This window comes from Diachasma alloeum, unplaced genomic scaffold (genome assembly GCF_001412515.2).
Source record: "Diachasma alloeum isolate Michigan unplaced genomic scaffold, Dall2.0 Dall_scaffold_00306, whole genome shotgun sequence".
Lineage (NCBI taxonomy): Eukaryota > Metazoa > Arthropoda > Insecta > Hymenoptera > Braconidae > Diachasma > Diachasma alloeum.
In genome coordinates this window covers 269,911-297,816 of record NW_021680445.1, presented here as the reverse complement: position 1 = coordinate 297,816, position 27,906 = coordinate 269,911, and the positions used below count along the sequence as shown (strand labels likewise).

General features: G+C 43.1%; 1 protein-coding gene across 1 annotated transcript in view; it reads right to left on the bottom strand.

The window, feature by feature from the left end:
• Nucleotides 1-1,182: 1,182 nt before the first annotated feature.
• Nucleotides 1,183-27,906, bottom strand: part of LOC107039709 — a 231,473-nt gene continuing 204,749 nt past the window's right edge. The window contains exon 3 of the mRNA XM_015259470.1: nt 1,183-2,737. Coding sequence (XP_015114956.1) covers nt 1,183-2,737 — 1,555 coding nt within the window. The remainder of the gene's footprint in view (nt 2,738-27,906) is intronic.

The window sequence follows — 27,906 nt, the reverse complement described above, 5'->3', positions numbered from 1 at the left end:
CCTGGGAGTTGACTACAACTCCCTCAACTCGAAAAGACCCCAGACAAAGGCAGAACGAAGACGCCATAATGGACGCGTTTTCAAGAGAAGCCAAGACAGAGGACAATAATTCTCATTTTTAAACAATATTAATAATATTTCGGCTTGGCGCACCTGCCAAGATTATGAGAACGACGTCCTCCCAGGATGGACTACAGCCTTGACATAAATGACACCAATTCAAGAAAAAATAAACAAAATTAATACCATTCTGTGCGGACCATACTAATTTTGCGGCTACATCTCGCGTTAGCTAGGAGACGATTCTACCCAAGCGTGGGTTGAGTGGCTTGGGCTGGTTGTTTGCGGTGTCTCTTGGGGAGATTTTTCCCCGATGTATCTCGCACAATAGACTCGTCCAAACAGTAGACCCGGCTAAATTTTGTTGTTTTTAAGATATGTAGATTCACAAATAATTCAAGATTACAATATTTGACGAATATTGTTCATACTAATTTTCAACATGAAATTTTCAATTCTAAATAAATTTTATAGTGAAAATTCACTGTTTTTGGGTATCGCTCGTGTATCCCTCGCTGATTTCCTGCAGAATCGGTGCATCAGATGGACAGAAGCTGCCCCTCTGGTCGCTCATTGTGTCAGGGTACCCTGGACTGATGCCATTCCCATAGCAATGAATCCTTGCTTGAAGACACCTTTTGCTCCCAATTGAAATACATGGGTCTCGTAGAGGGACGCCATTGTCCAATACTTCCTTCTACAAGTCTGAAGGCGATGGTCTGGATGCTGCTTGGTCCCAAGAGATATTTCTCAGGACCTCCTCTTCTCGATTCAGGCCCTTAGCTTGGAGTTATGACCGTTGGAGATGGGAAAAGGGTATTAGAATTGAGCAGGAATTGGAATTTTTCCTTTCCTGATTCTCATAGATGGGAGAAGTATCCTAGACGTTATTTTTATTTAAATCTTGTCTTAGAAGAATGTCCTAGTCTTAATAAAAATTAGAATTTGATTTTTGTAAACGAAAATATTATTCAAGTCTGACGACCTGGTTGTCACAAATTCCTCGATCAGAAATTTTCAAAAAAAAAAAACCCTTCCACAATTTCATCAACATTTATTCAAAATACTACAAAATATTTTTTATATTAGACAATCAATTATTTTGCCACTGTAACCTCTTAATCACTGGCAGTAGCAATAGAGCCTCATATTGAAGTCATTCACGCAAGCACTTTGTGTCCCATAAGCATTGAGCCGGCTGATGGACCCCACGAGTTTATTAGTGCCATCTATTCCATGTCTGATCGAAGCTTCAAAAATTGCATTTCCCGGTAAAGTCTCAATGGTCATCGTAAAATCCGCCCAAGGAGAATTTGCGTCCTCCGCCTGCTTCCATATTTTAGCATTCATCACTTTTTTCATTTTGAGCTCAGCACACTGAGGATATTTCTTGAGCATTGAGTTTAATTCCTCAATGAGGAAAACAGTACTATTTCTCACTAACTCGTGATGAAACTCAATATCACTGGAAGCATGACACATACACCAGTGTCCGGGAATCCCTGCTAGATCACATGTTCTGTGCCCAGGAATGGGCAAAAACCAGCTGATGCCTCTAGGCAGAAACTTTTTATCCTCGAATGCGTTCATCATTCTCGTCCTTTCTCTTATCTGCTCCTCCTCAATCATTTCGAGTTTCAAAAGATCTCCAAGGGTTTCATAAAGATCAAACGGAGTTGTTAAACTTCCAGTGTTCCTTCGCAGATTTGCAAAAGCAATGGGATATCTCTCCCTCCACCATTTCGGCAATACTAAGAACACAAATGGTAGGCTCCCCTCCATTCTCCCTTGATACGTCTGCCGAAACTCTCCCCATCTTATTCCATGATCACTCATAACGATCAGTGCAGTATTTTCCATCAGTCTTTCTTCATAAAATTGATTAATGACCCTAGAATATGCAACATCCCCCAGCTGAGGATAGTTAAAAAAATCATGAGTTAGACTTGCCTGCCAGAAGAATGCGAAGTATGCATCTTTCGAAAAGGTTCTCGCCACTTTGGTTGAGTGACTTAGAAGGTTCTCGAAATTCTTGCGAGCACCAATGCATAAATGGGCATTTAATTCCCGGGTGTTGCCGATATCGTTTTCTGCGGCGACGCAGTAGGGGCGGAGGTAGTAGTCCGTTGGTGGTTTATGGAAGCCAGGTTTCAGATAGTTGAAGGTTGTCATTGAGCAGGCGTCTTCCGCAAAAATCGTGCGATAGCCGGAAGTGCTAAAATTCTTCCAGATGAAGGGGCAGTCATCGAAAGGTTTACTGGTGTCATTCCAACAAGTAGTCTGAAGCTCGGTTGTTGAGAGTCCGGTTAAAACGGGAACTAGGTTTGGGTAAGTATTGTCACCCACTTTATTGTAGCCAAGCATCTCAATAGCGGAGAGCGCTTCGAGGGTCTTCACGGTTTTCGGCATCATTCTGTGGAAGTTTAGGCGAGAGATCGAGTCAAGGCCGAGGACGAGGATGCTTAGTTTATTTGTTGTGACAGGCTTGGTGGGGAGAAAGTACTTTTTGTGCTTTTGTTTTGAGGATATTTTGCAGCGGACTTCCACTTCGGGTTTGTGGAGTACGAAGAAGTGGTAGTCTCGATAGATTCCGGTACCATCACGCCAACATTCCACTCGGATGAACTCAGCAGAAATGCGGGTGGATGTTTGGAAGTGGTGACAGCTCTTTTCCATTCTGGAATTGATAATTATTTATTAATTACGAATATATTTTGGGAAAGAGGAGGGGGGGGGTAGACTGACGATAATGTTTGAGTGGAAGGTAAATTATTTATAATTTCCTAAACATGATTAAAATAGATTCAAGAAAACGTATTGCAGTAAATCATTTTGAAAAGCCATATGTTTATATTTCAATACAGAAAAAAATATTGTGCTGAATTAAAAATAGACAATATCCTGTACAGAAGTAAAAAAATATGTTGGTGTACAGGCGGGAGGAACTAGTCAAGTTGATAATAGAAAAAATGATCAGATTGTAGCGCCTCGCTGCATGCCCGGATAGTGGTCGGACGGAGGTCACTGACCTCACACATATATGAACTTGACGTCATCACGGCCCCGGTATCCAAACATCCGACTACTCGTCAGCAGCCAGTCTATCAGCTATCGCCTTTACGAATATATTGAATTAATAATTATAAACCCTTCGCATTATGCTTCGGCGAATAAAGTTAGCTTAATGTTAATTCGCCTGGGTCGAATTTTATTAACGTCCCGACGAAAACATACCACGAATTCTACATTGGTGACCCTGACGTGATCTTTATCAACGTTTGAATGGGAATTTCGCGAATGCAACAAGTTCAATACAGATGCGCTTGTCTTTAAATGGAGAAGTACTCAGCTCAACCCCCTGCGATTTCCACCCAATTTTGTTTCGGAGAATTTACCAGTGCTCTGATTACCCGCACCGTACTACCTAATTAGTCTTATAAACAACAGTCCAATATTGTTTCCTGTAAAAAAAAACTCTATCATTTCCACTTTCCGGCAAACAATTGCGTTCCGGGCACGGTGAAAACTCCACGAGGTAGCTCACGCGTCATCGTTGTGCGCATACTCTCGACACTCTTTCAGTCATCCGTGAGCATGTTTCCGCCCTCTACGAGCCACGTGATAGTGAGTTTTACAGTAGTGCTGAATCTCTCACACTCACTGACACATTGCAGAGTACCCACATGAATGCAGTACAGTGTTAATATAAACGCAAAGACCGTTAACGACTTTGCCAGAATGTGAGCATTATTCGAGTGAAGAATTCACGAATTTCTTGTAATTCTCAAAATTCTTATATTTTAGTTTTGAATAATTGTTATTAATAACTCTGAGACAATGCCAGGTGATTCAACTGGAGGTGTCAACGGAGGTGAGTACACAAAATGTGCCACATCCGTATTTCAGAAAAAATAAATTCAGTGAGGAGTATTCACAAATATTGTTCACACAGCTGGAGAGCCAGTTCGCTCTGAAAATGGTAATATCAGAAGATGAGAAGTATAACTATACTGTCGGAGTATTAGACACCGATATCGCTGGGAAAGTTCCAGGCTCAATTCATTGCTCAATTCTCGAAATGAAAGGAAGCTAAAATTTGTCCGCTAGTTGACGGTGAATCACTAGGTAATCGTACTCCATCTCACCATTACAATCGTCTTAACTCTTTCGTTCCAGGTAGCGACAATAACATCATGAGGAATCGTAGGATGCCTCATCTGTGACAGGGAGTCCAACAGAGCCTAGTCACACTCGATCTGCCGCTGAAACGACTTGCTGAATAGGCTGGCGAGATGTTCAATATGCTAGGTGGCAACAATAATAATGGCAGCCAATACAAAGGTCGAGCTCTTGACGAGGCAAATTGCAGCCTCGCAAGGTAGCTTCAACAGCACAGGTCGAGATCTCGCTCATATACTCCATTCAGGAGGGCCCGACCAAGCAGTCGATCGAGGAGCAGAGTCTTTAGGGCCTGACTTACCAGCTACCATCACACTCGATTGTGTGGGTGTGTGTGTGTTCTTTTTTATTAAAGTCTGTCGGAGAATGTATTTATGGATCCCCATTTGAAGAAGGGAACGGGTGGTTTCCTCCTTCAACTGCGGTATGTCGGATTCGGATCTACGATCAATATCGACTAAACTCCTGTCAGACTTAATTCCACTAACCATTTATACTCTCGCGGGACTACCGTTAAGTATTCCTTCACGAGGGAGGTCTCAGCTATTTGCTTTTCCACGTTGTTTTCATCTAATGTACGTCCCCCTGTCCTGCTGAGGTGTTGGGTGCGGGAAGGAGGTTCCAGAAGATCTCTCAACTACGTTGCAGCCCTGCGCTTGCGTTCTTCACTTCTGAGCTCCTTAATAACTTCTGCTGCAAAGTTGCTGTTTGCGTCCCAGGCTATCTGTGATGACAGCATAATTTCTACTAAGTTCTCAGGCAAGACTTCCGTTTCAAGCATTGATTCCCAAGTATGCCGGATGTTACTGAAACGGGGGCACCTGAAAAACACATGCTCCAAATTCTCGTCCACTCCTGTGCAGACTGGGCACTCCGAGGAATCCTGATGTTTAAATTTATGAAGATACGCCCGGAAGCACCCATGTCCCGAAAACATTTGCATTAGATAGTAGTTAACCTCACCATGCGTGCGGTTTAACCAAACACCTGCCGGTGGGATTAGTCGATAAGTCCATCTCCCTTTGGTAGAGGTGTCCCACTCTAGCTGCCATCGTTGTAGACTATTACGCCTTTCTTCTGTACTGAGTTCTGTTGAGCTCAGTGCTCCAGATTTTCTCCGCTGATACAGAGACCTTCGCTCTTCGACCAATACCTCAATAGGTAGCATTTCGGCAATGACGCACACTGCGTCCTCGGACAATGTGCAGTATGCGCTCGCAACTCGCAGAGCACTCAGTCGATAAACTGGTGCAGCCTTTCGACGTGATTCTCGTAGCTGCAGTACCTCAGCCCAGATGGAGATGTAATAGGTAAGCACTGATGTGACAACCGATGACAGCAGCGCTCGTCTTCTTTGTTTAGGAGCTCCGATGTTAGGCATGAGGCGCGATAATGTGGATCTGACTCCAGACGCCTTGGCACCAACGTGCTCGGTTTGCTGCTTTAAATTGAGTCGAGCATCGATCATCACCCGCCAGGTATCGGATGAACGGCTGAAAAGTAATTTCGCAGGACTTGACCTGTAGCGATATTGTCTTTATTTTCTTTCAACTAGTAATCAGCACAGAATCCGTCTTGTGTTCTACCAGTTTTAGGCCCACTGTGTCCATCCAATCGCGGATCATCTTGAAGATCATGTCGAAGATGTAGTTGATCTTGTCTAGATATTTGCCCATGATGACTATAGCTACGTGTTCTGCAAATGCCACGAGTTTAGTTTCCCACTGTAATTTCAGTTTCAGTAGCCCATCATACATAATGTTCCAAAACAAGGGACCCAATACTGAGCCTTGAGGTACGCCTCCGGTGACTCTCTACTCCTCAGGACCACCCTCTATATCGTACTTAAGGACTCTTCCAGTGAAATAGTTGACCATTCTCCGTAAATATCCCGGTACGTTGAACTCCTTAAGAGCATCCATAATACGGTCCCACCTGGCCGAATTGAAAGCATTTTTGATGTCTAGTGTCGCTACTAAACACTACTTCTTCATGTCATTGAGCCATCTTTTCCCTGCGATCGCATCTCTGGCGATGTCCACGACAAGATTGATAGCGTCCAGAGTGAATCGGCCTTTCCGGAACCCATATTGGTTGTCGGCCAACAGGGGTTCGACTGCTATTTCTATTCTTTTATGGACAATACGTTTAAGAATCTTGCCAACGGTATCAAGCATGCAGAGGCGACGGTATAATGAGGACTCGTCTGGTGGTTTTTCCCTTCGGGAGTAGTACTAGTCTCTGCTGCTTCCACATGGCAGGAAAGGTCCCCCCTTTAGACACTCGATGTATACGTCCAAGAAAAGCTCCGGCATCGCGTGGATAGCTGACTTCAACGCGATATTGGGGATTCCATTTAGACCGGGGTCCTTGGTGTTACCCACTTTATTGCAAGCTTCCATCAACTCTTCCTTGATGTTTGCTGAAACCAGCATTGTTCCTCTTGTTCGCCTGTGCGAAGAAGCTCCGGTTATTGGGGGAATAACACTTTGACGATTTTTTCAAGTAGCACAGGGCACTTTGGCGAAGGTATTGGTTGACTTTTGAGTCTCGACATCACCACCTTGTATGGTTTACCCCACGGATCGCCTTCTACCTCAGCAAGAAGCTCACTCCAAGATTGCCTTTCACTGCACTTGATAGCTTTGCTGAGCTTTCGGCGTGCTTTTTTATATCTCATACCCAACTCCTCACAGTTTGACTTCTTACGGCCACGGTGGGACAATCTTCTGGCTGCGTTACACACTTTCCCTAAGATGGCAATCATGTAATTCTACCAATACATCGGTGGATGCAGGTTTGTGGTACGCTTTCTGGTCATGGTGGCACCGCAGGCTTCCGTCAGTTTCTTCATGATATTATCCGCCTTTTCAGTAGCATTGCTGCAACTGATCGGGCGGTCGTCCAGTGCAATCGAATAGGAGTCAGGATCGAAATTGCTCACTTTCCAGCCAATCCAGTTGGTCTTCTTAGGCGTCATGGTGAGTCTGTGGCAATTACGTGCCTCCCAGAGTATCGCACGGTGATCGCTTGCTGTGTAGATATCAGTTATTCTCCATGAACAGTTTTGTTTTGCAAGGGTGCTGCCCACGAAGGTAATGTCCACAATTGAGCTTGCCGCTCCCCTCATGAAAGTCGGTTCATCGCCGCTGTTCAGCAGGACCACATCCAACAATGACATAGCTTCCAGTACAGCTTGCTCTCTGATGTTCATTTCCTTATTTCCCCCACTCGACTGCCCAGGCGTTGAAGTCCCTGGCTATTGTCACGGGAAAGTGCTGCTTTGCATCCTCAGTCAGCCTGCATAGGAAGTCCGTGAATTCGTCAATTGGAAGGCTCGGTGGGGCGTAGCAGCTGTAGAAATAAATCCCATCAACCTTAGCCTTTATCATCCTGTATGCCATTATTGGTGGTACCCTGGAATGGACGATTCGCACAAGCCCAGATGGAAGTTTTCTTGCTGGCGTCAGTAATCCAGGATTGGGTGCCAAGATGTCGATATGGCTCCGAGATCATGACGAGGTCAAGTTTCTGCTCTCGCTCCGCTTGCATGAGTAAATGGTGCGCGTCCTCACAGTGATTGAAGTTGATCTGTAGCACCTTGCCGCTTTTCGGTTTATTATTGCCGTTTACTAGAGAGCTTCTGAAGTGCTTTCTTGTATACTGGGCATTTACTGCTACCAGCGACGTGAGTGCAATGCTTCGCGCTGCCTTTCTCGACGCACAATGCGCATCGGGCATCCTTCTCTCCCGCAGTGGCCTTATGATTAGCTCCTCCCCACTGAATACAGAGAGTGGACCGGTTCACTTCCCTTTTGCACTGAGTGGCGAGATGTCCATAATGCCAGCACTTGTAACATTTGGTTGGTCTCTCCACTACTTTAATTCTGCAGTTTACCCAGCCAATCCTGATCTAACCCCGGTCGCCCAGAACGAACTCCTCCGTCGACGACGGCAGTGTCACCAAGATAGTCTGAGTCCACCCATAGGCTTTGCGAAGAGACTTGACGGCGTCCAGCGGGATTTCGCACGATTTTTCCGCCGCTTCTTGCAGGGCTGCGTAAATTCCCTCCTTCGTTGTCATTTCATCGAGATCTCGAGACCTTCTTGTGGCCCTATACTGACAATCTCAGCGTCATCCCCAAGGAGTTCAGCGATGATTTTTCGGAGTCCATGGCCTCCATCTGGATTCTCCTTGGTGAGAATGATCAATAGATTTCCAGTAGCCGTTCTGCGGATCTTATCGACCGAGGTACGGACCTGATCATCAGGGAGATCCTTCTTCACCAGTTTGAGTATATCAGCATATTTCTGTTTCTCTTTTGGTCGGACAATCAGCGCATTGGGCTTAGTCACTGATTTTCGTGACATCTTCTTCTGCTGGGGCTGCTTCTGTTGTTGCCTTCTACGTTGCCTGCGTTTGGCCTTGTGGATCTCGCGATCGTCTCTAGTGGTGGATCCGTTTCCATTGTCGACCTCCATGTCCTTCGCTCACGTCTCAGTGATTGTGCGACCACGCGATGTTGGAGGCGTACACACGACTTCACGGTTCGAGAAAGCAAGACGTTGATGTAGCACTCTTGCCTCCTCTAAGGTTCTCAGCCTCTTGAAGGCACAACCAATGCTGGCTACCTTCGACTTGATCTCTTTGTGGACATTCGGTCTGGGTTGGATGAAATCATGTATCTCGTTGATGAGTCGTTCAAGGTGATCCCATCCCTGTATCCCCCTCATTTCAGCACTTGCATCCAGTGCGACCTGTTGGGCATGATGCCCGTTGCTCCCTCCTGCATCTTTATTTGGTTGATTTGCTAGATTTATCATGATAGTGTGCCCACGAGTACCTAGGGAAATAACTGTCCACTTCAACAGAGCCCCGGCTGCGGGAGTTGTGCCACTTAATACACCCGGGGTGCGACCTGATGCCCCAGGGAACACCGTTCGCGACGCCAACTACCTCTAGTGCCTTTCAGAGCTCGGCACGGTGAACACCTTGACTCTGGGGGGGGAGGCTGTTGTAGGGAGCCCACCCTGCACGCCACTTTTGGAGTTGGGCGTCTCTCCCAAGATGTCCTGAAAGGGATACGTCTTGGCTTGAACTGCTTCTTAGTTTGGGTATATCCTTTAAGCCCCTCCCCTGTCGACAAGGTCCTGCAGTTCCTGGGAGGTCTGTATGTGTGTGTTTTTTCCCTTCCGAGGTCTTGGGGCAAAATGTACCTAACCGCACGATAGTAGACAGTAACATGGAAGTTACTGTCACACCGTGTGTGGGGCCCTCACTCACTAAAACCACTTGACCCCGGGAATTCGTCGACCCTACTTTCCCTCGCGGCACGACCGTTAAGTATTACTTCGCGAGAGAGGTCTAAGCTATTTGCTCTTCCTCGCTGTTTAAGCTTATTGTACATCCCCATGTCCTACTGAGATGTTGTGTGAGGGTAGGAAGTTCCAACAGGTTTTGCATCTATTCTGCAGTTTTGCGCTCCTCATTTCTGAGCTCCTTCATGACTTGGGCCGCGAAGTTGCTCGCTGTGTCCCAGGCTGCCTGCGATGACAGTAAAATTTTCATCCCATTCCCAGGCAAGACCCGCTTTCCGAGTGCAGTCTCCCAGATACTCCGGATCTCGCTAAAGCATGGGCATGTGAAACACACGTGCTCCGCGTCCTCATCCACTCCTATGCAGGTCGGGCACTCCGGGGAATCCTCATGTCTGAATTTATGAAGATAGGTCCGGAAGCACCCATGTCCCGACAGCATCTGTGTGAGATAATAATTGACTTCTCCATGGTCGCGATTCAGCCAGACATGCGCCTTCGGGATTAGACGATGACTCCATCTCCCTTTGGTGGGGTTGTCCCACTTTAGCTGCCATCATTTCAAGCTGTTTCGCCTCTCTTCTATCGCTAGTTCTTCGGGACTCAGCACTTCAGATCTCTTCCGCTTGTACAGGGATCTTCGCTCCTCAGCTAGTATCTCTATCGGTAACATTCCTGCGATGACACACACTGCGTCCTGCGACACCGTTCGGTATGCACTCACAACTCTGAGGGCACTCAGCCGATAGAGTGACGCGATTCTACGCAGTGCTTCTTGCAGCTGGAGTGCGTCGGCCCAAATGGGAATACCATACGTGAGCACCGATGTAACCACTGAAGACAGCAGGGCTCGTCTTCTTTGCTTGGGACCTCCGATGTTAGGCATGAGGCGTGATAAGGTGGATCTGACTCCGGACGCCTTGGTACCCACGTGTTCCGCCTGCTGCTTGAAGTTGAGTCAAGCATCGATCATCACCCCCAGGTATCGGATGAACGCCTGGGAAAAAATTTCACAAGACCCGACCTGCAGCGTGATAGTCTCGATTTTCTTCCTGCTAATGATCAACACGGCTTTTGTCTTATGCTCCGCAAGGTTCAGACCCACTGAGTCCATCCAGCGACTGATTATCTCGAACGCCATGTCGAAGATAAGGTTGATCTCCTCCAGGTATTTTCCTACAATGACTAAGGCCACATCATCTGCGAATGGCACGAGTTTAGTCTCCCGTGGCATTTCCAGCTTCAGCAGCCCATCGTACATGATGTTTCACAGTAGGGGACCCAGTACTGAGCCTTGGAGCACCCCTCCAGTGACTCTATACTGCTCGGGGCCACACTCCGTATCATACTTGAGGACCCTTCCTGTAAAATAGCTGTCAACCCTTCGCCGCAGGTATGCTGGGACGTTGAATTCTGCAAGAGCCTCCATAATACAATCCCACCTGGCTGAGTTGAAGGCATTCTTAATGTCCAGAGTCGCTACTAAGCAGTACGTACTAAGCAGTACGTACTAAGCAGTACCTCTTCGTGCTGTTAAGCCATCTTGTCCCTGAAATCGCTTTTCTGGCGGTATCGATGACATGGTTGATGGTCTAGTGTGGATCGACCTCTCCGGAATGCTTCTATTGCTGCTTCTATTCTTTGGTGGACGACACGCTCGAGAAGTTTGCCAACAGTATCGAGCATATGTCTGTGTGTGAGTGTGTATATGTATATATGCCGTACAAATGTTGTTCAACGATATCTACTGAACAAATGAAGCAATGTGATTAATTTTTCAATCAATGTATTATCATGTAGCTCAGCACTGATTAGTTTATGAAGACGATCGCTTCAGCGGTTTTTGAGTAATTCGCAAAAAAATGTAAGAAAACGTCAAAAATGATGTTTTTTCCCCATATTCTTCTATTTCTTCAAGAGCAATGATGTGATTTGACTTTTTTCAATCGATGCGTATTAATGGAACTTGAAACTGATTAGTTTAAGAAGACGATGGTCTCACCGGTTCGTTAATTATTTGCGTAAATCGTGTGAAAATGTTTGAAAAGATGAGTTTTTCGTGAAAATTTGCGAATTTTACCCCAAATAACGATGGTATTTTTTTTTTATACAATCAGACCATCTACATGTTATTAACATCCCTATCTTAAGGGAAAACGATAGTGTAATCAACCCGAAATTCAAAACTGGAATTTCCATGATATGTCGCCGTTTCATGACCCCCAAAATCATTGAATTAGATTAGAATCATTTAATTTTGATTGGATACTGAGCAAAATCACCTCAACCGTTTTCGCGTTATCCGGATGGAAATGTCTAAACTTGATTTTTTTGCTAACTAGGCAGGACACGCGCGTAGCGCGTGCTAGCCCCATTGCATGAGATCAATATATGTCATTTTTTCAATTCTCATTCCCATGAAGTTTCTGTTCAATAATATCAACTACCTTGTGAACTGGTATATGAATAGTTTCATTCACTTAACCGATAGTTACAGAAAAATTCAAACCTAGCTGAATTTACCATAAACATTATGGAATTCTATTTTTGGATTGAAAACTCACATATGTTGATGAAAATTAGCCTAAATCTAATAATTCGGGAGTAACCTCCAAGGTAATTCAATAAACCGTGTTTTTCTCTCGTCTTCCCTTTCAGGTTTTTACAATTTATTCCTTTCCCACCCCCCAACCCCCTGTGCCGCATTCGCCGAATAACAAGGGAAAACCTCATTTGAGGGAAAAACTTCCACAGGTACAGTCGTCTCTTGCAAGACTCCCGCTCGACAATGAAATCGTGAGATTTGGAGTGTCACTAATTAATATATTTCCACCTGAGCATAAAATATCACTAACGATTTGAACAGAAACCGAGCAAATCTCGTCATTAAGTGGAAAACCATGAAAATTTGCAAAAAAAGACCCTGAAATCGCTACATTATCGCGTAGAACAATTGATTCGATGAATGGAATAGATGATATGGGGTATCAATTTGAAGATTTCGGGCCCTTCAAATTGACAGATGATTTATCCTCATAGATACCATCTACCGCCTCTACAAATGGCAAATACTGTAATTTATGGCGCGTGACATAACGTAAAAAGTAGAATCTATTTTCCGTAACTAGATGAAAATTTCATTGAATCAGAATTATCGTGCACAATTTCACAGGATAGTGAATGCTCTTCAACATAATATTCAGATATTTCCGTCTAGCCCACTTAGGTGCATCGGAAAATCCAACCAATATTAAATTTTCAAGTGAAAGATGGAAATTCAAATTTCGTCTGAAAATCTTACAAGTTGATGAAAAATTGACAACAAAGTGGAAAAATTAGACGTCATTTTGAAGTTTATTGAATAAGCGTTCTAAATAAGTACATACAGTTCATGCAAGAGGAGGAATAAATTGAGTAGAGAAACCAAAGAATGGAGCCTGGTAACGGTCACGTACATTTCTATGTTGGATATTAGATGAACAGAAAAATAGGAATTGTTCGGGAAGTTATTGGTTCGACCCTTAATGGGTCACACTCACTGCAGCCCACATGCAATGGGAGCGAGTGAAGCGAGCGACCAACAAGCCAATCCAATTCCAACCCGCCCGCAATGGGAGCGAGCGACCACCAACCCAGTCCAATTTTTTATTTTGTCTTTACTAGCGCCGCCGCGACCGCAAAGTTGATGCGTTTTCAGTATGCTTTTTCTCATTTTTTTCCTCCTATTTCTTTTTCAAAATTGATTATTTATCATCATCTTATTAAACTGAGTGTTAAAATTAATGGAGACAATGCTTATCGGTTCATCACCTGTTCAATTTCTATATTTCCATAAGTGATTCACTAATTCTGCATTTCAGTGCTCACGGAATGATGTTCAAACTATAATTCTCATCAAAATTCTATTCAGGGTGCAAAACAATAATTATCAAGGATGTACTGCACCCTGTCGGCCAAAAATCACGTCTTTTTCATTTTTCTGGCAAGTTATTGATCGGATTGACGTGAAATAATATACCGTGTTATCATTATTGACTGACTCACGAAGTTTCATGGTAGTGCAATCATTTTCTTGCATTTTTTCTAAAGTTTGGTGAATTTTCTGATCATGACATTGCAGATCATGAAATTTTGTACGTCATTAAGTAATGATAAAAACCAAAAACGGTATATTTTTTCACGTCAATCCGATTAAATATTTGCCAGAAACATTCAGATAACGTGAATTTTAGCGAAAAGGGTGTAACACATTGTGACATTGTCTGGTATTTCTAAAATATCAAGCAATGTGGAAAGGTGCGTGTTGAGACAACAAGTGACAATCGATGTAAATTCTTTAATCTCTCGAATATTCGAAATATATTTATTCCGGTTACTGCAGTAAACTCGAGATGATAACCAATGATAAAGGAAATAATTCGTAAACAGTACTTTCCTGAGAACTCTTCACCATTCAGACGCACGCAGTGCAGGGTACACCGTTACCTATTTGTTGTCCGGTGTGCTCGTGCTTGATCTAATTTATTCACTCTATATCTTTGGAGGAGAAGATATTATTCAGTAAAGAGAAAGATTTTCGAATTACTGAACAGTCTGTATTCTAAAAAATGGAACTTAACTAATTTTATAAACAGAAAAACAAATGATTTTGCTACAGGCGGGTCGTCACCCAAAATAATAATAATAGAAATGAATTAAGGCTAAGGTTCAGTAAGAAAAATAAAAAAAGAAGAATAATCAAAAATAATAATATTAATATTACAAAATGCCGGAAACTCCGGTCCACCCTACTCGATACAATCCAAAAGAATTAGGAAGCAAAGATATCTGTTGAATTGCTATCCGGAGAAACACCGAAGAGGCTTAGTCATTCATTTATTGATTCCCCAAGGATAATTGTAAGGTGAGCAGGTCCGTAGACACTACCTGGGCTTCCACGAGGTCTCTAACCCACGATACCAGCCGATATATGTCCTCTCTCTCCGTTGCGCCTCCGGAGAACAACGATACAAAGGAACGAAAATAAAATAATAATTCCAATTAATAATATCGCAGAATATACCGCTCGCAATAAATTATTGTATTTTGCTTCGGCAAGCACCGACTCGACGGCCACGCGGTTTTATCAAGATGGAGTCGATATTCTCTGTTCGCAATGAGATTCCTCCTGCCAGAGAAGCTGACAGGAGCATCAATGAGCCCCAAAATGCTTTCGTACTCGCTAATGACCCCGTCGCACCAATTACAATATTTTATATGTGCACACTCACTCTAATCACTCGTCCTGACCCAATATTACGCCTCGACTCCGTCCCTCCCCACGTGTTCGCCCGATGAATAGAATATTCGCCTGGAGATTCGTCTGGATATTTGCCGCCTGTATTTCGCCTCGAAATTGCCCTCAGTCGCCTCAAAAACATCCGGATAAGGTCCGGAGAACCTTATTCCCACCTCCGTTGTCGAGTTTGCACGAAAAGCTTCTTAATTGGACCCACACAATAGATACGAAAATTAGAGAAACTTAAAGCGATGCAAAGCGATTGACAGTAGAGATGGAAGTGATGATGGAGAAGGTGGAAGTGATAATCGCCCGCTCCGTCTCAGGCTATTCCGCTCCAATTCTCTCGGGCCTTGACATTGGCCCGAATTTGAATTATTGGCCAATCCTGGCCCCAATTACATAATATCGTCGGCCACGTGCTGTGCGGTGGCGCCTTCTATACCTTCAGGTGTGGATCTCCGAAGTCAGGTGGTATCTGACGTCTTTCCGGTATTCCCAATTGTCTCGTGCATGAGTCGATTGTGTTGTGGGTGTCACTGATTAGGTTGGGTGCGCCCGTAACTTGCTGCGCCCTGGTAGTGTGTTTCAGGGCCCTCGCGAGATCCAAAATCCTCCGGTTGACACCGTGTTGACATGTGTCCGTTACCCGAGAGTAAATAGGGGAACCTCTGGTGTTTTGGTGGTGAAATTTTTGGCTTCCAGACGGTGTTACTCGTTTACCAGGTCTGCTGATTATCCTCTCCGGTGATTAATGACCCCTCGATGATCAGGAAATGAGCCAGGACTCCTCGTTGACATTCTTAATCTCATTCGCTCAATCCCAATCATTCATAACCTTAGACTGTAGTGACCGGAGCGTGCGCGTATTATTTATGTTTAATTATTTATTTTCCTCACACGTCCAATCGAGGATTAAAACGACTCCACTTCGTCACAACATCCTTAATGTTCTCATAATTAAGAATTTTATAGTGTTTGCAACCAGTTTTATTCTCCTTCACACCTTTACAAAAGCATTTAATTATTTTTGCTGGAAAAATTTCATGACGGCTTCTGATGCTCCTTTGCTAATTCGGAGTATTTTCTTTTCATTCATGCTCTTTTCGACAATTTTTTTCGACGATGCTATGAATTTGCAACTTCGATGAATTATCCGAAATTTTTTCAAATTCTCCATGAAATACCGTAATTCTCGTGAATTTTGCTTGAACAGTTTGGAAATTTTTGTGAAATTATGTTCTCAGATCTTTCAAATTATGTAGTTCTTCCCCATTTGAATCAGAGTGTAGGGGTCACGTGATTCCGGCACATCAGTTTTATTTAGAAGATTCCGCATTTTGCTATCAATTGTTGTCCCCATAGTTTATTCAAAAATTTTCTAATATTTGAAAGATGCGGAAAATTTCCTCAAATTTTCGAGAAACTCGTGCTTTTTTCTTTTTTTTTTGGAAAAACCTGATAATTGTTTGAAATTCTCTTGAAAGCTCCCAAATCATCTTACATTTAGAAAGAAACCGACCATTCTGTGATTTTTGGGGGAACGTGTAAACTTCCTAAAAATTCCTATTGGGAACTTGGGAGATGGGGGCGGGGCGTAGGTCGCCGATCCTACTTGCACGGGTTCACATTTTCGCCACTCGATAGTAGCTCCTTGGGAGAGATAGGGGTCGCAACCTACTTACATGGGTTCTTATCCCGTCCGATAGATAGAGTATTCGAGTTCTAGACTTACTAATAATTGATATTTATCCTATTGGAGATAGATTTTGTAAACAAGTTGGAACACATCGTCATTAATTTCCAAAAATTATCCGTTAATGAGCATTTCTTAGGAATTGGATCTTCTCTAAAAATTTTATATTTCTATTGGTATTAACAGTTTCAGCTTTGCATTATTTTCTCAGTCAAGCTGAAAGGCTCATTTTCCGTATTCGCTATCGCTGCGGCGGCCGCGACGTTGATGCCCTTTCATTGTGTCTTTTTTTCATTTTTGCTTCCAAGTGGAAGCTTTGTAATCGTTCAAAACTAAGTTTCCAAATTTTTGTATCAGGGTAACTAAATATGGTCTGAAGTATCTAAAAATATGAATTTTAGATGGTGTCTGTGTTACATCGTAACACCTGCGAAGGTTTGAGGCCGCGTTCACATGCTGGCGACAAGCGGTAGCAGCACCTTACTGGCGTCGTTTTCGCTAGTATGTGCTCGCGCTGACGGTTACAGGTAGGCGACAAATGGTGGCAACACCTCTCAAGCACTTGCTCTCGCTGGGGTGTATGCGCGCCGACGGCCACTATGGCGTCAGTTAGTAAAAACCCGACACTGAAGCGTGTGTGGATTGCTAATAAAAATCCAAAATTTACCGAGTCATCTCGACTGTAAACTCAATTGAAATTCAAAGCAAAGTGGCTATGAATTTATAACAAAACAAACGAACAATCAACGGCACGAAATCACACGTTTTCGTGTCTTCACGTGGCCCAGAAGCCACGATCCCAAAGACGCAATCCCAAGAAATTGCGCCAAACAACCCCCAAATTAGCCTGCGTAGTCAAAGTATTAGTGTAGGTTCAATATTTTGTATGTGTGGACGCGTGCTAGCAAAAAAATGTGCTAGCTAAAAAATACATTCTGTGGGGGTTCAGTTCTGGAGTAAGCCAGGCCTACACGTGTGTTCACACTCCTCCTAGTTTGTTTGAAGTAATTGATTTACAGTCTCGAGACTTGTGTGGTACATAGGCATTTTCGATTCAGAGCCATACTAGGAGCTCTACCAGATAATAAACAAAAGTTCTACTGGACGTTTACAGTGGCAATTTTGTGTGTTTCCGAAAGTTGAATAGTTTGAGGTTATTTCAAAACCTGGGTATGCATAGTGATGATACTGATATATAAGATCCCGCTGTTGACTCACCGACTTTATCGACAAGTGATACCTTCAAGGAATTGGAAACTACCCAAATTGAAAACACATGTCCACAACAGACTCCTAACCTCATTCCAAACAACAACATCTCCCTCAGTATAAGCCCCAAGTGGACTGACATCTGAGCACACCCTAGAAATACCTCCACTCCTGAAAAGAAGGATACAAATGCACACAAAAAAAGAGAGATGTCACTCCTTTAGCTAGTTTTTTAGGGAAAATCCCAAGACAAGGAGCGATTCATTAAACTCTCTTCGTGATCTGAGGAAAAAGAGGGAGCAGGAGAATCGTGAAATAACACCCAAGAACAAGAAGCTAAAAGAATCCTTCTCCAGTTTATTTAACCTGAGTGACAAGTTGAACCGCTCAAAGAGTCACCCCAGCATGTCTTCTATAAAATCTGTGAACGAGGAAGTACATCCCAGCGGGGTCAATCAGCTACCGCCTCCCTCTATCGCACTTCCCCAGAGCTCTCCTCTCAGCAATCACCCACAGCTGACACCTGCAATCCCTGCAATGAGCCCGCAGCAAATCGATGGTCTTATTGCAACTGGTCAAATTGGCGTAGTATTGTCTACAATCCTCTCCAAATTGTCCGAGATTTGCTCTCAATCCCAAAGCAGGTCTGTAGCCCTGGAAAATTCGATGCGTGAAGGGAACAACATCATGAGTCAACAGCTCGCTGATCTCAATAATTCAATAGAGAAAAGAGACTCATGGATTAAAAATAACTTCGTGGAAATCGATAAAAATATGAAAACTATGGAAGGAAAAATAAACGAGCTTAAAACGGATAAGCTTTATGCTCCATTAGCTCAAACGGTTTCTACCTTAGAAAATTACCCCTCCAGCTCAAACCCTGCCCTGGCCAGGGAACTTGTCGTCCTGAAAAAACGTCTGGAATTTCATGAGAGAGCCGCAAGAGCCAATAACATCATCATCAAGGGGTTGGATTTCGCGGGCTCACCTCCCCTCACGATAGTAAACGAGGTGCTGATGAATGAATTCGATATCAATCTGGGGGCATGTGAGGGCATGTGAGGTTAAGCTCATGGGAGAACGTAATCAAATTACTTTGGTTAAACTCCAGGACCGCGATATCAGAGAGTTGATTCTAAAACAAAAAGGCAAATTGGGGAAGGGCTCATACTCGACGGTTTTCATCGAGCCTGACCTCACACCATACGAGAAAAATATCTATCATACTATTAAACTGGAGGCCAAAAAGCTGAGGGATCAGGGCAAAGACATTAAAATTGGGTAGAGTAAGCTTAGAATTGATGGAGACTGGTTGTACTGGAACCATTCCACGGCCCAGCTGGAGAAAAGAGTCCCTCCTGCGCGCGCACGCTCACCGAGGTTTCCAAAACAGGGAAATAGCGGTAACCCCACTACAGGTTCTCCAAAAAACTAGAAAAGCTCGTGGTTACATTCTGGAATGTCAAGGGAATGACAAACATCACAGATAACGACTTTAAAAATAACCCCCCAATTCTATGTTTCTCTGAAACGATGAAAATATCTGAGGCCAAGCACTGTATCCCCCCTTCCCTCAAAGATTATTTTAGCATCTAGTCACTGGCAACTAGGAACAAAACGAGAGGACGAGGAAGTGGAGGATTATTGTGCCTAGTAGACAGAAAACTAAGCCCAGAGATGATTGAAGTAACACCATGGTGGATTTTTCTTAGAATTCGCACTCCACAATGGAATGCTATTATCGGGTCTTTCTATTTCAATCCAAACCTTGACCTGGAGCGTGCATTAGATATTCTGCAGCAAACACTGATGGATCTACAAGCCAACTACGAAGATGATGTTATAATTCTGGGGGGGGGGGGGGGATTTCAACTCGTTGATCGCGGAATCAGACGACAGTCTCCGCGATGAAATTTTACAAGGTTCATCCTTGAACCAGAGCAGGCAGTGTTTAGAGGCAAAAACTGATGTAAGGGATATGCTTCTACTGAACTTCATGTTGGATAATGACTTTGTGCTTATTAATGGCAGATCTAAAGGGGATACTCCGGCCAGATTTACAAGCTCCAAGGGTGTGAGCACCTTCGACCTGGTCTGGATGAATTCCGCTAAACTGGAGTATGTGCGTGACTTCTACGTCTCAGCTGACCTCTTTGGTTCTGACCACCTCCCTATCAATCTTGAGCTCCTCACCAGAATGACATATACCCCGGAGCGAAACAGTACGGGGCCGAGAAAAATGCCCCTTTTACAAGCTTCTCTCATGAGATGGGCCAGTGAAGGATATGAAAGTTATGCGCACGAACTTGACTCGACTCCTAGGCTCTTTCTAAACTTTCTTGACAAAAGTGTCGACGATATCAGCAACAATTACCGAAGCAGCGAAGAACTCAGATATGGTTAAAATAAGGAGGGTGAGTGATAATTTTAATAAACCAAGAAATAACTGGTACGATGAGGAATGCGTACAGCTGAACAAAAAATTGAGAATCCTGGGAAAAAAAATGGTGAAACTCCCTCAACCTGGGGGGATGGCTCTGGAGTTCGACAGATTCAACAGACTGTACAAAAAAACCATAACATCCAAAAAAGATATATTGAAGAAAAGTATTATGGACAAATTCGCCAACATTAGAGACCCTGGGACTTTTTGGGCAACGATTAAGAATGCTAAAATTAAAGCGAAGAGAGTCAACCACATTTCCCCCGAAACGTGGAGTGACTTCTTGAGGAGAATGTATCCCTTGAGACAGACTTTCCCTATTGACATCCTGGGAGATGCTGACAACTGCTTGGATTCTGAAATATCGATCGGCGAACTTAACTCCAGCCTTAAACAATGTAAACCTGCAAAGGCACCTGGCCTCGATAATATTTCCAATATGTTTTTCAAGTCTCTCACCCCGGAATGGAAACAGTATCTGCTGGCTTTATTCAATAGAATTTACTCCAGTGAATATGTCCCCGAGTCCTGGACTGAAGTGGTGCTGTGGTGCATGATACACAAAAAGGGCGATCTTGGTGACCCACTCAACTATAGAGGAATTGCCTTGGTTAACAACATTACAAAATTTTTTACTCAAATCCTGAACGAGCGTCTTTACAACTGGGCTGAACAACATAATGTTATTCCTGAAGAGCAGGCAGGCTTTCGCAAGAAGAGGGGAGTGATGGACAACATCTTCGCACTACAACTGGCTCTCCAATCAAGACTTCGTCAACAGGGTGGAAAAGTGTACGCACTTTTTGTAGATTTCCAGAGAGCCTTCGACTCAGTCTCACATAATAAACTGTGGACTAAACTGCTGATGCTAGGGGTTAGCCCTAAATTGATACGAGTCATTAAAAACCTGTATGACAGAGCGAAAATTCGAATTAGAACTTCAGAGGGTTCCTCTGACAGTGTGGACGCTAGTGAGGGAGTTCTTCAAGGTGAGAAACTTAGTCCTCTCCTTTTCAATTTATATCTGTCAGACATAGTTGCTTTCTTCAGATCACGGGGAGCTGTTGGGATTGACATTGACGTACTTAACGACCTTATAATGCTGCTCTATGCAGACGACCTAGTCATACTCTCACATAGCTCGGTTGACTTAAAAAAGAAGCTGAGGATACTTGAGGAATTCTGTGATTCTAACTAACTGACTGTTAATACGTCCAAAACTAAAATAATGGTTTTTCGTAGAGGTGGGCCCATCTCAAAGGTCAATCATGATTTCATGTATAATGGAGAGACTGTGGAAATTGTAAACAACTATGTTTACCTTGGAGTGACGTATACCAGCTCAGCGGTGGGGTCAACCCCCACTAAAATTCCAGTGAGGAAAACCTCAGCGGCCTCTTCAGCTGCTCTGATTCTACTTGCAAGACTAAACGCTGACTCCTGGACTGGAATCAGACGATTTTACAATAGCGTAGTGGCCTCCACCTTATTCTACACAGCCTCAATATGGGCACTCAGGGACCTTCCGACTCTGGAAACTGCTCAGCTGGGTTTTCTGAAAAGGGTCCTTCATCTTCCGAAAAACACCCCAGGATTTGTTATCAGACTTGAAACTGGTATAGATCACACCGCTTTTGAAGTTATTAAGCAAGCCCTGGGGTGGATATGTAAAGTGTTAAAGATGGATGACAGCAGACTACCGAAGATCTGCCTTCTCAGACAAATTGCCCTTGGTGATGCCTTACCGGGTGCTCTCGAGTCCCTGGATGAGACTTATAGCTGGGTACTGCAGCTCAAAAAGCTACTGGCTGGCCTTGACTGCGAGGACATCTGGTTAAATTTATCCTGGATCCATTGGGAAAATAGAATTTCATCCATTCTAAGCAATCTGAAATCCGAACTGATGAGACGTGATCTGGAGAGATACCAAGCATCTTCGATAATTCAACTGAAGATGCATCGATCCCTGGACGACAATTTCAACAGTTTCTACCCAGAGAGATGTAACTTGGAATTGGTAAGAGTAAAAGCTCAGCTGAGGATGCTCAGCAAATACTCCAAGAGACTTTTAATTAGTAAAACTATGTACTCCTATGACTCCAACCAAACCTGCACCTCTTGCCTTTACCACGAGAACGAAACCCTTGCCCACATCATTCTTCATTGTCCTTATTACCATCCCTTTAGAGAGCATTACCTAGGGGCTCACATTAACTATAATCTCGAAGAGGATAATGAGATTCTGTCGGACCTACTAAATAGAAATGACTATTTCACCATGAGAAACTTATACTGTTTTGTCAAAAAATGTTTTCAGCTCAGGCCCTCTGACGCTAATGACTGATTTTCTATTAATGATTATAACTTCTGTAGTTTATATAAGACATATGTATAGACTATATTTTATCTCATCATCTCCACTGTACCTGTGTCCAAGCGACTATTGAAGACAAAATCTGTTAAATTATCTTATTGACAATCGCTTCCTTGGCATAAATTCGTCAAATTTCGCACTCTTTCTAGTTCTGTTTCTTCGCTTCTATTTCTTACTTTTCTTTACATGTGTTTGCCAAAACCCTGCAGGAGTGTGAACACCCCTCATATTGTTATATTTTGTGTTTAAGCTGTAATACACCCTCCTGTAATTTGATACCTTGTATCACGAGCAGTAACTAATAAATAAATAAAATAATAAAAAAAAATACATTCTGTTATATGTATGTGTGTGTGAGCCCACGTGTGACACCGCCATTCGCAGTAAATCCTCCAACTTAGTGTATTGATAATAAATCTGGGTTTTTTATACCAAAAGGCTTTTTCCCACAAAACTGTGTTCTTTCTTTTTTTTACATAATTTAATGCAGCTAAAATACCACCTAAGGTATGACACCCTTCAACGTCATTGCAGTCTGTATGTATGCGCTGCATCTTTGTACTGCATTGAGAAAGCATCGAAACAATCTTTATTATACCACATATGACCTCCATACGACTCCCGTATGACCCCAGGCGATCCTCATATGACCCCATATGAACCCCATATTGCCCTATATCATCCCATATGAGCCCATTATGACACCATATAACCTCAGATAACTTCCAAATGATCTCATATAACCCCATACGACGCCGTACAACTTTTATATGACCCCATATGACCTAAAGCTTCATATTGCTACTATGCAACTTAATAAATACTTATGCTGTTTTCATCACATTTGCACTTCATCGAGAAAGCATCAAAACAATCTTTTTGAGCCATGATTTCATGGATATGATTGTTAATTTTTCCAGTTTATCATGAAAAAAGTGAAAAAAGAAATCTCACAAACTATATGCTGTAAGCTTAATAGTGATAGATGCGATCCGCATCATATTCTGAGAGAATCAAGAGGCTGTAAATAAAAATTTTTTAAGCCACGATTCATTTCATTCTGATAGCAATTCTTGGACTGAGCGTCGAAAAATCAATTTTTGACAAAGTACCAATATTTCACAAACTCTATGAATAATTCAACTTTAATTAGTGATTAGTGATTAATGGTTTTAATTAGTTACTTTTAATTAGTAACTTTCATTGGTGTTGATGAATAGAGCCTATTAATGTCTATATCCATGGAAAAATTCATGAAATTTCACGAAGCTCTGTAACGTGACATTTTTGCATAGAGGTTAAAAATGTCTATTACCTTTGCCCTTCTTTCCCTGAATCTAGTTAAACTGAAAAATTCAAAAATCTATGGGCGCCAGGTAATTTTTAGCCGGAATTACCAATCCGGAGGAGTCTACAAAATCAGTTCTAACTAATCCGAAAACCTCTAAAACGTACACTAAAAGGGAGAAAACTAGATTGTTGGGGAAAGGTAACGGTCCTCGGTTCGCTCAGTGTGCTAGGTTGTGGAGAGAGGAGTGGATTTCAGGTGGAAACGGGTTAATGCGGCGGTCAAAACTACAAAACAAAAAAAAGAGCGAGACCGACATTGTCCTTACTTGTTTCACTATTGAGATTTTTCAAAATAAAGAATTTACATAATCTTAAATAATGGTCTTACCAAAAAAAAGAAAGAATTGCAATAATAATCAGCCTTCTTCTAACAAACGCAAATAGTAAATTGACTCGAAATATTTGGTTCTGACAATAATACATTATCGATTAACTCGGCTACAAAGTGAGGTCGTCAAATCCCTCAAGTGGTAATATGAAAATATTCGCTAATTCCGAAATACTCGGGAATTCCGAGAACTGGGGGAAAGGTATGCGAATCCCCCTGAGAGTGAAAGAGAGAGGACATAAATCCAGCGGTATACGTATAACGTACTGCGGGAAACTAAAAATCCGAGACAACTAAACTCGCCGTAGCGGAAAACCGGTAGAGTCAAATTCGAAAAACCCAGAATCAACTTGCTCAGGAAGGTCTAGAGAAGCTCATGATAATAAAATTATAAATTTTGAATCGTTGGGAGCCACTCCAGGTTGATTTACATCCGGAGGGAAATCTTAACGAGAAAATACTCGCGGGAACCGAGAGCCGCAGCTTGTAGGCGCGGACAAATGTTAGCGGGGTGCCGTGAGGGGGAAGCATTCATGGGGAATGCTCGAGCTGCTCTACGCAATTTATACGTAGAGGGAGATAGAGATACACCTCGCCATAGGAGCGAGGGAGAGAGAAATAGCCCAAGTCGAAAATCTTCAGATTTCGACTGGGAAAATACATAATGTTTCCACTGGGGACAAAACCCACTCACTGAACCCGAAAATCACTTCAAAAATATAGCCGGGGTAAACCAGAAGTCCCAATAAAACAACTCGGCACCGACCCGATTCGGGTGGAATAACCGATTGAAAATCGGAGTGACACACGGATAAAAATGCGGAATATCCCCTAAACCTAAAAAATTTGTAAATTAAGAGGCCGAACGAGGGATTGTTCGAAGGTACAACCCACTCCACCCACTCCACTCCACTCGAACCCACTCCACGTGGCTGAGACTACGAGAGGGAATCCACCGCGAGGGGGAAAAACCGACATCATTATCAATGGCTCGGATAAAACTCAATTTCCACCGTAAAACTCACTTTCGGGAACTTCTTGGTGACGCGACCCTTCTTCCTCACCATCTCGATTCCAAAGCAATGTCCGGGTTGTACTGTGTCCTGGGCACTGTAATCCAGGTCCATCCATTACTTATGCATCTTCACTTGACCGTGGTCAATACCGAACTGATTTTCGGGGGTCAGTATCGCGTGTCACTGTCCCGAGCGAGAATTCCGGCCAATGAGGGACGACCCCTGATTGGCAGAGACTCGTAACTATCAAAGGCGTAAACCTTAAGGCAACCGGCGAATTACCTTGGGAAAAGCAGTGGCGTAACTGCTAGATCCTATACTCCGGTCTGTCTAAAACACTTCATTAAAAATAATCAACTAAGTCTGAGCCGAACTGATGGACATTCGGTTAATTACTCTAGATTTCTTGGCGCCTCCCACGGGTCGGTTCTGCGTGATTCACGGGGTCATAATGAAACGAACCACTGATCAAAATTTTGCAAAATCTTTAGCCTTAAACACTAACCTATATGCAGTCTGGCAATTCGCTGGGGACAATGACTGCTCTTGTCCCAGACGACCTTCCACCATAAACCTAAAGATAACCAATTAATCTCTACGTGAACTCCAACTAAAAATGGAGTGCCAGCATTTCAGCTCGACCTAGTCGATTTCTCGTAAGATTTGAAAGAGTTAACCCCATAGAAATTATCGGATGACTCGTAACTTTCTTCGCGATAATTCTATGGGCTCTCAAGAGCGCGTAATTATGCAAATTGACGAACTTCAAAACGTACTTAAATCTCGAAATGATATAAATCAATAATAAAAAAAAGGAAAAATCCCCAAAATATTACCACTTTTTTTTTTGGGAAATAGCTAACCGGAATCGCCTAAAATTGAACCTCGCCATAGCGGGAAAACTAGCTGAAGTCCTCAAACAAAAGGAAATCTCACCGAAGCGGGAAAACTTGAACCTCTCTCTCACACTTTTAACTCACGGATCGGCCTTATGTCGCGGGAGTAGATTTTTCTCAGGTTGTATGAGTGTCCCTAACGAACATCCCCACATGTTCATTACAGCTCCTATAAAGAGAATTGCGAGAAAAAAAATTGAAAAAAAGTGCATACACATACATACATACATACATACAGACACCATCTAAAAATCGCATATTTAGACTTTTTAGCCCATATTTAGTTACCCTGACACAAAAATTTTGAAACTTAATTTTGGACGGTTACAAAGCTTCTGTTCGGAAGCAATAATTGAAATAAGTACACACACATACATATGTATGTATACTTCTTTTCAATTTTTGTTTCCGCAATTTTCTTCATAGGAGCTTAATGTATTTATTTATTTATTTTTCTATTTCATTGCTTTTATCGAAGTAGTTCTCGATTTGAAACCCCTCCTCCAGCCTGCCTCCCCTCCTTTACTTTTTCTCTCATTGTTATCTGCGGTATCATGGTCGTCTTACTCTTAGCTGTGCCCCATTCGAGCTAGGACTGCACAGGAAACCATGTTTAACCCCAGTCGCACAGCCGGCCGATTGTGCAGTGCCCTAATGTATCCATCTGTCACACCGACACTAGATGGAGACACTAGGCCGCTACACCGTGCCTACAGGCCGTAATTTTTGTGCGAGCGAGGTGTTCCTAAGCGGTCACCCATCCAAGTACTAACCCAGCTCAACGCTGCTTAGCTTGGATGTCCGCCGGAGCAACACCTCACCCACCTAACCATTATAGTCGGTTGGAACTTGATGTAATTTTATCACTTTTTCCATGGATATAGACGTCAATAGGATCTATTCAGCGACACCAATTAAAGTTGATTTATTGATAGAGTTTGTGGAATATTGGTATTTTTTCAAAAATCGATTTTTCGACGCTCAGTCCAAGAATTGTTATCAGAATGAAATGAATCATGGCTGAAAAAATTTGTATTGATAGCCTCTTGATGCTGTCAGAATATGATGCGGATCGCATCTATCGCTGTTGAGCTACAGTATATAGTTAGTGATTTTTTTTTCTCATATTTTACATGATAAACTGGAAAAATTAACAGTCATATCAAAGAAATCAGGCTCAAAAAGATTGTTTCGATGATGCAAAGATGAAGAAAACAGCATAACTATTTATTAAGTTACATAGTAGCAATATGAAGCTTTTGGTCTGTAAAGGATTTTTGCCGGTGCTCCACCAGCAAATATCCCAAACTATTTTGGGCATTTCTTCTATCGCTCAATTAAGTCGGGCGCCAGCTGGATTTTCACGGAAAATTCAAAGGTAAACCGGCCTCAGAGGATAACTCGTCTACCCTGAGGACTTTTCGTGGCGGGGCTAACAATGCCGAGCCAGCGTCAGCGTAAAACGGTAGAGTGGGCAAGGTCCACCATACTAGGAATATTTCACTCGATCGATCCTCGTCTTTTCAGCCGAGAGACTTCGATCAAGCGTATCTTTTAGGAGCCATTCCTCCATGTATCTGTCGCCGAGGATGTTTCCATTCTTTGGACGTATTCCTTTCCTCTCCAGAGTGGCTCAGCTCTGGAGAAGTCGACCATCACTTGCGAATCCTTCTCACCCCTTGAAGCGCCGAACACTGAGAGGCAGGCGTCTCTCTCTCTCTCTCTCTCTCTCTCTCTCTCTCTCTCTCTCTCTCTCTCTCT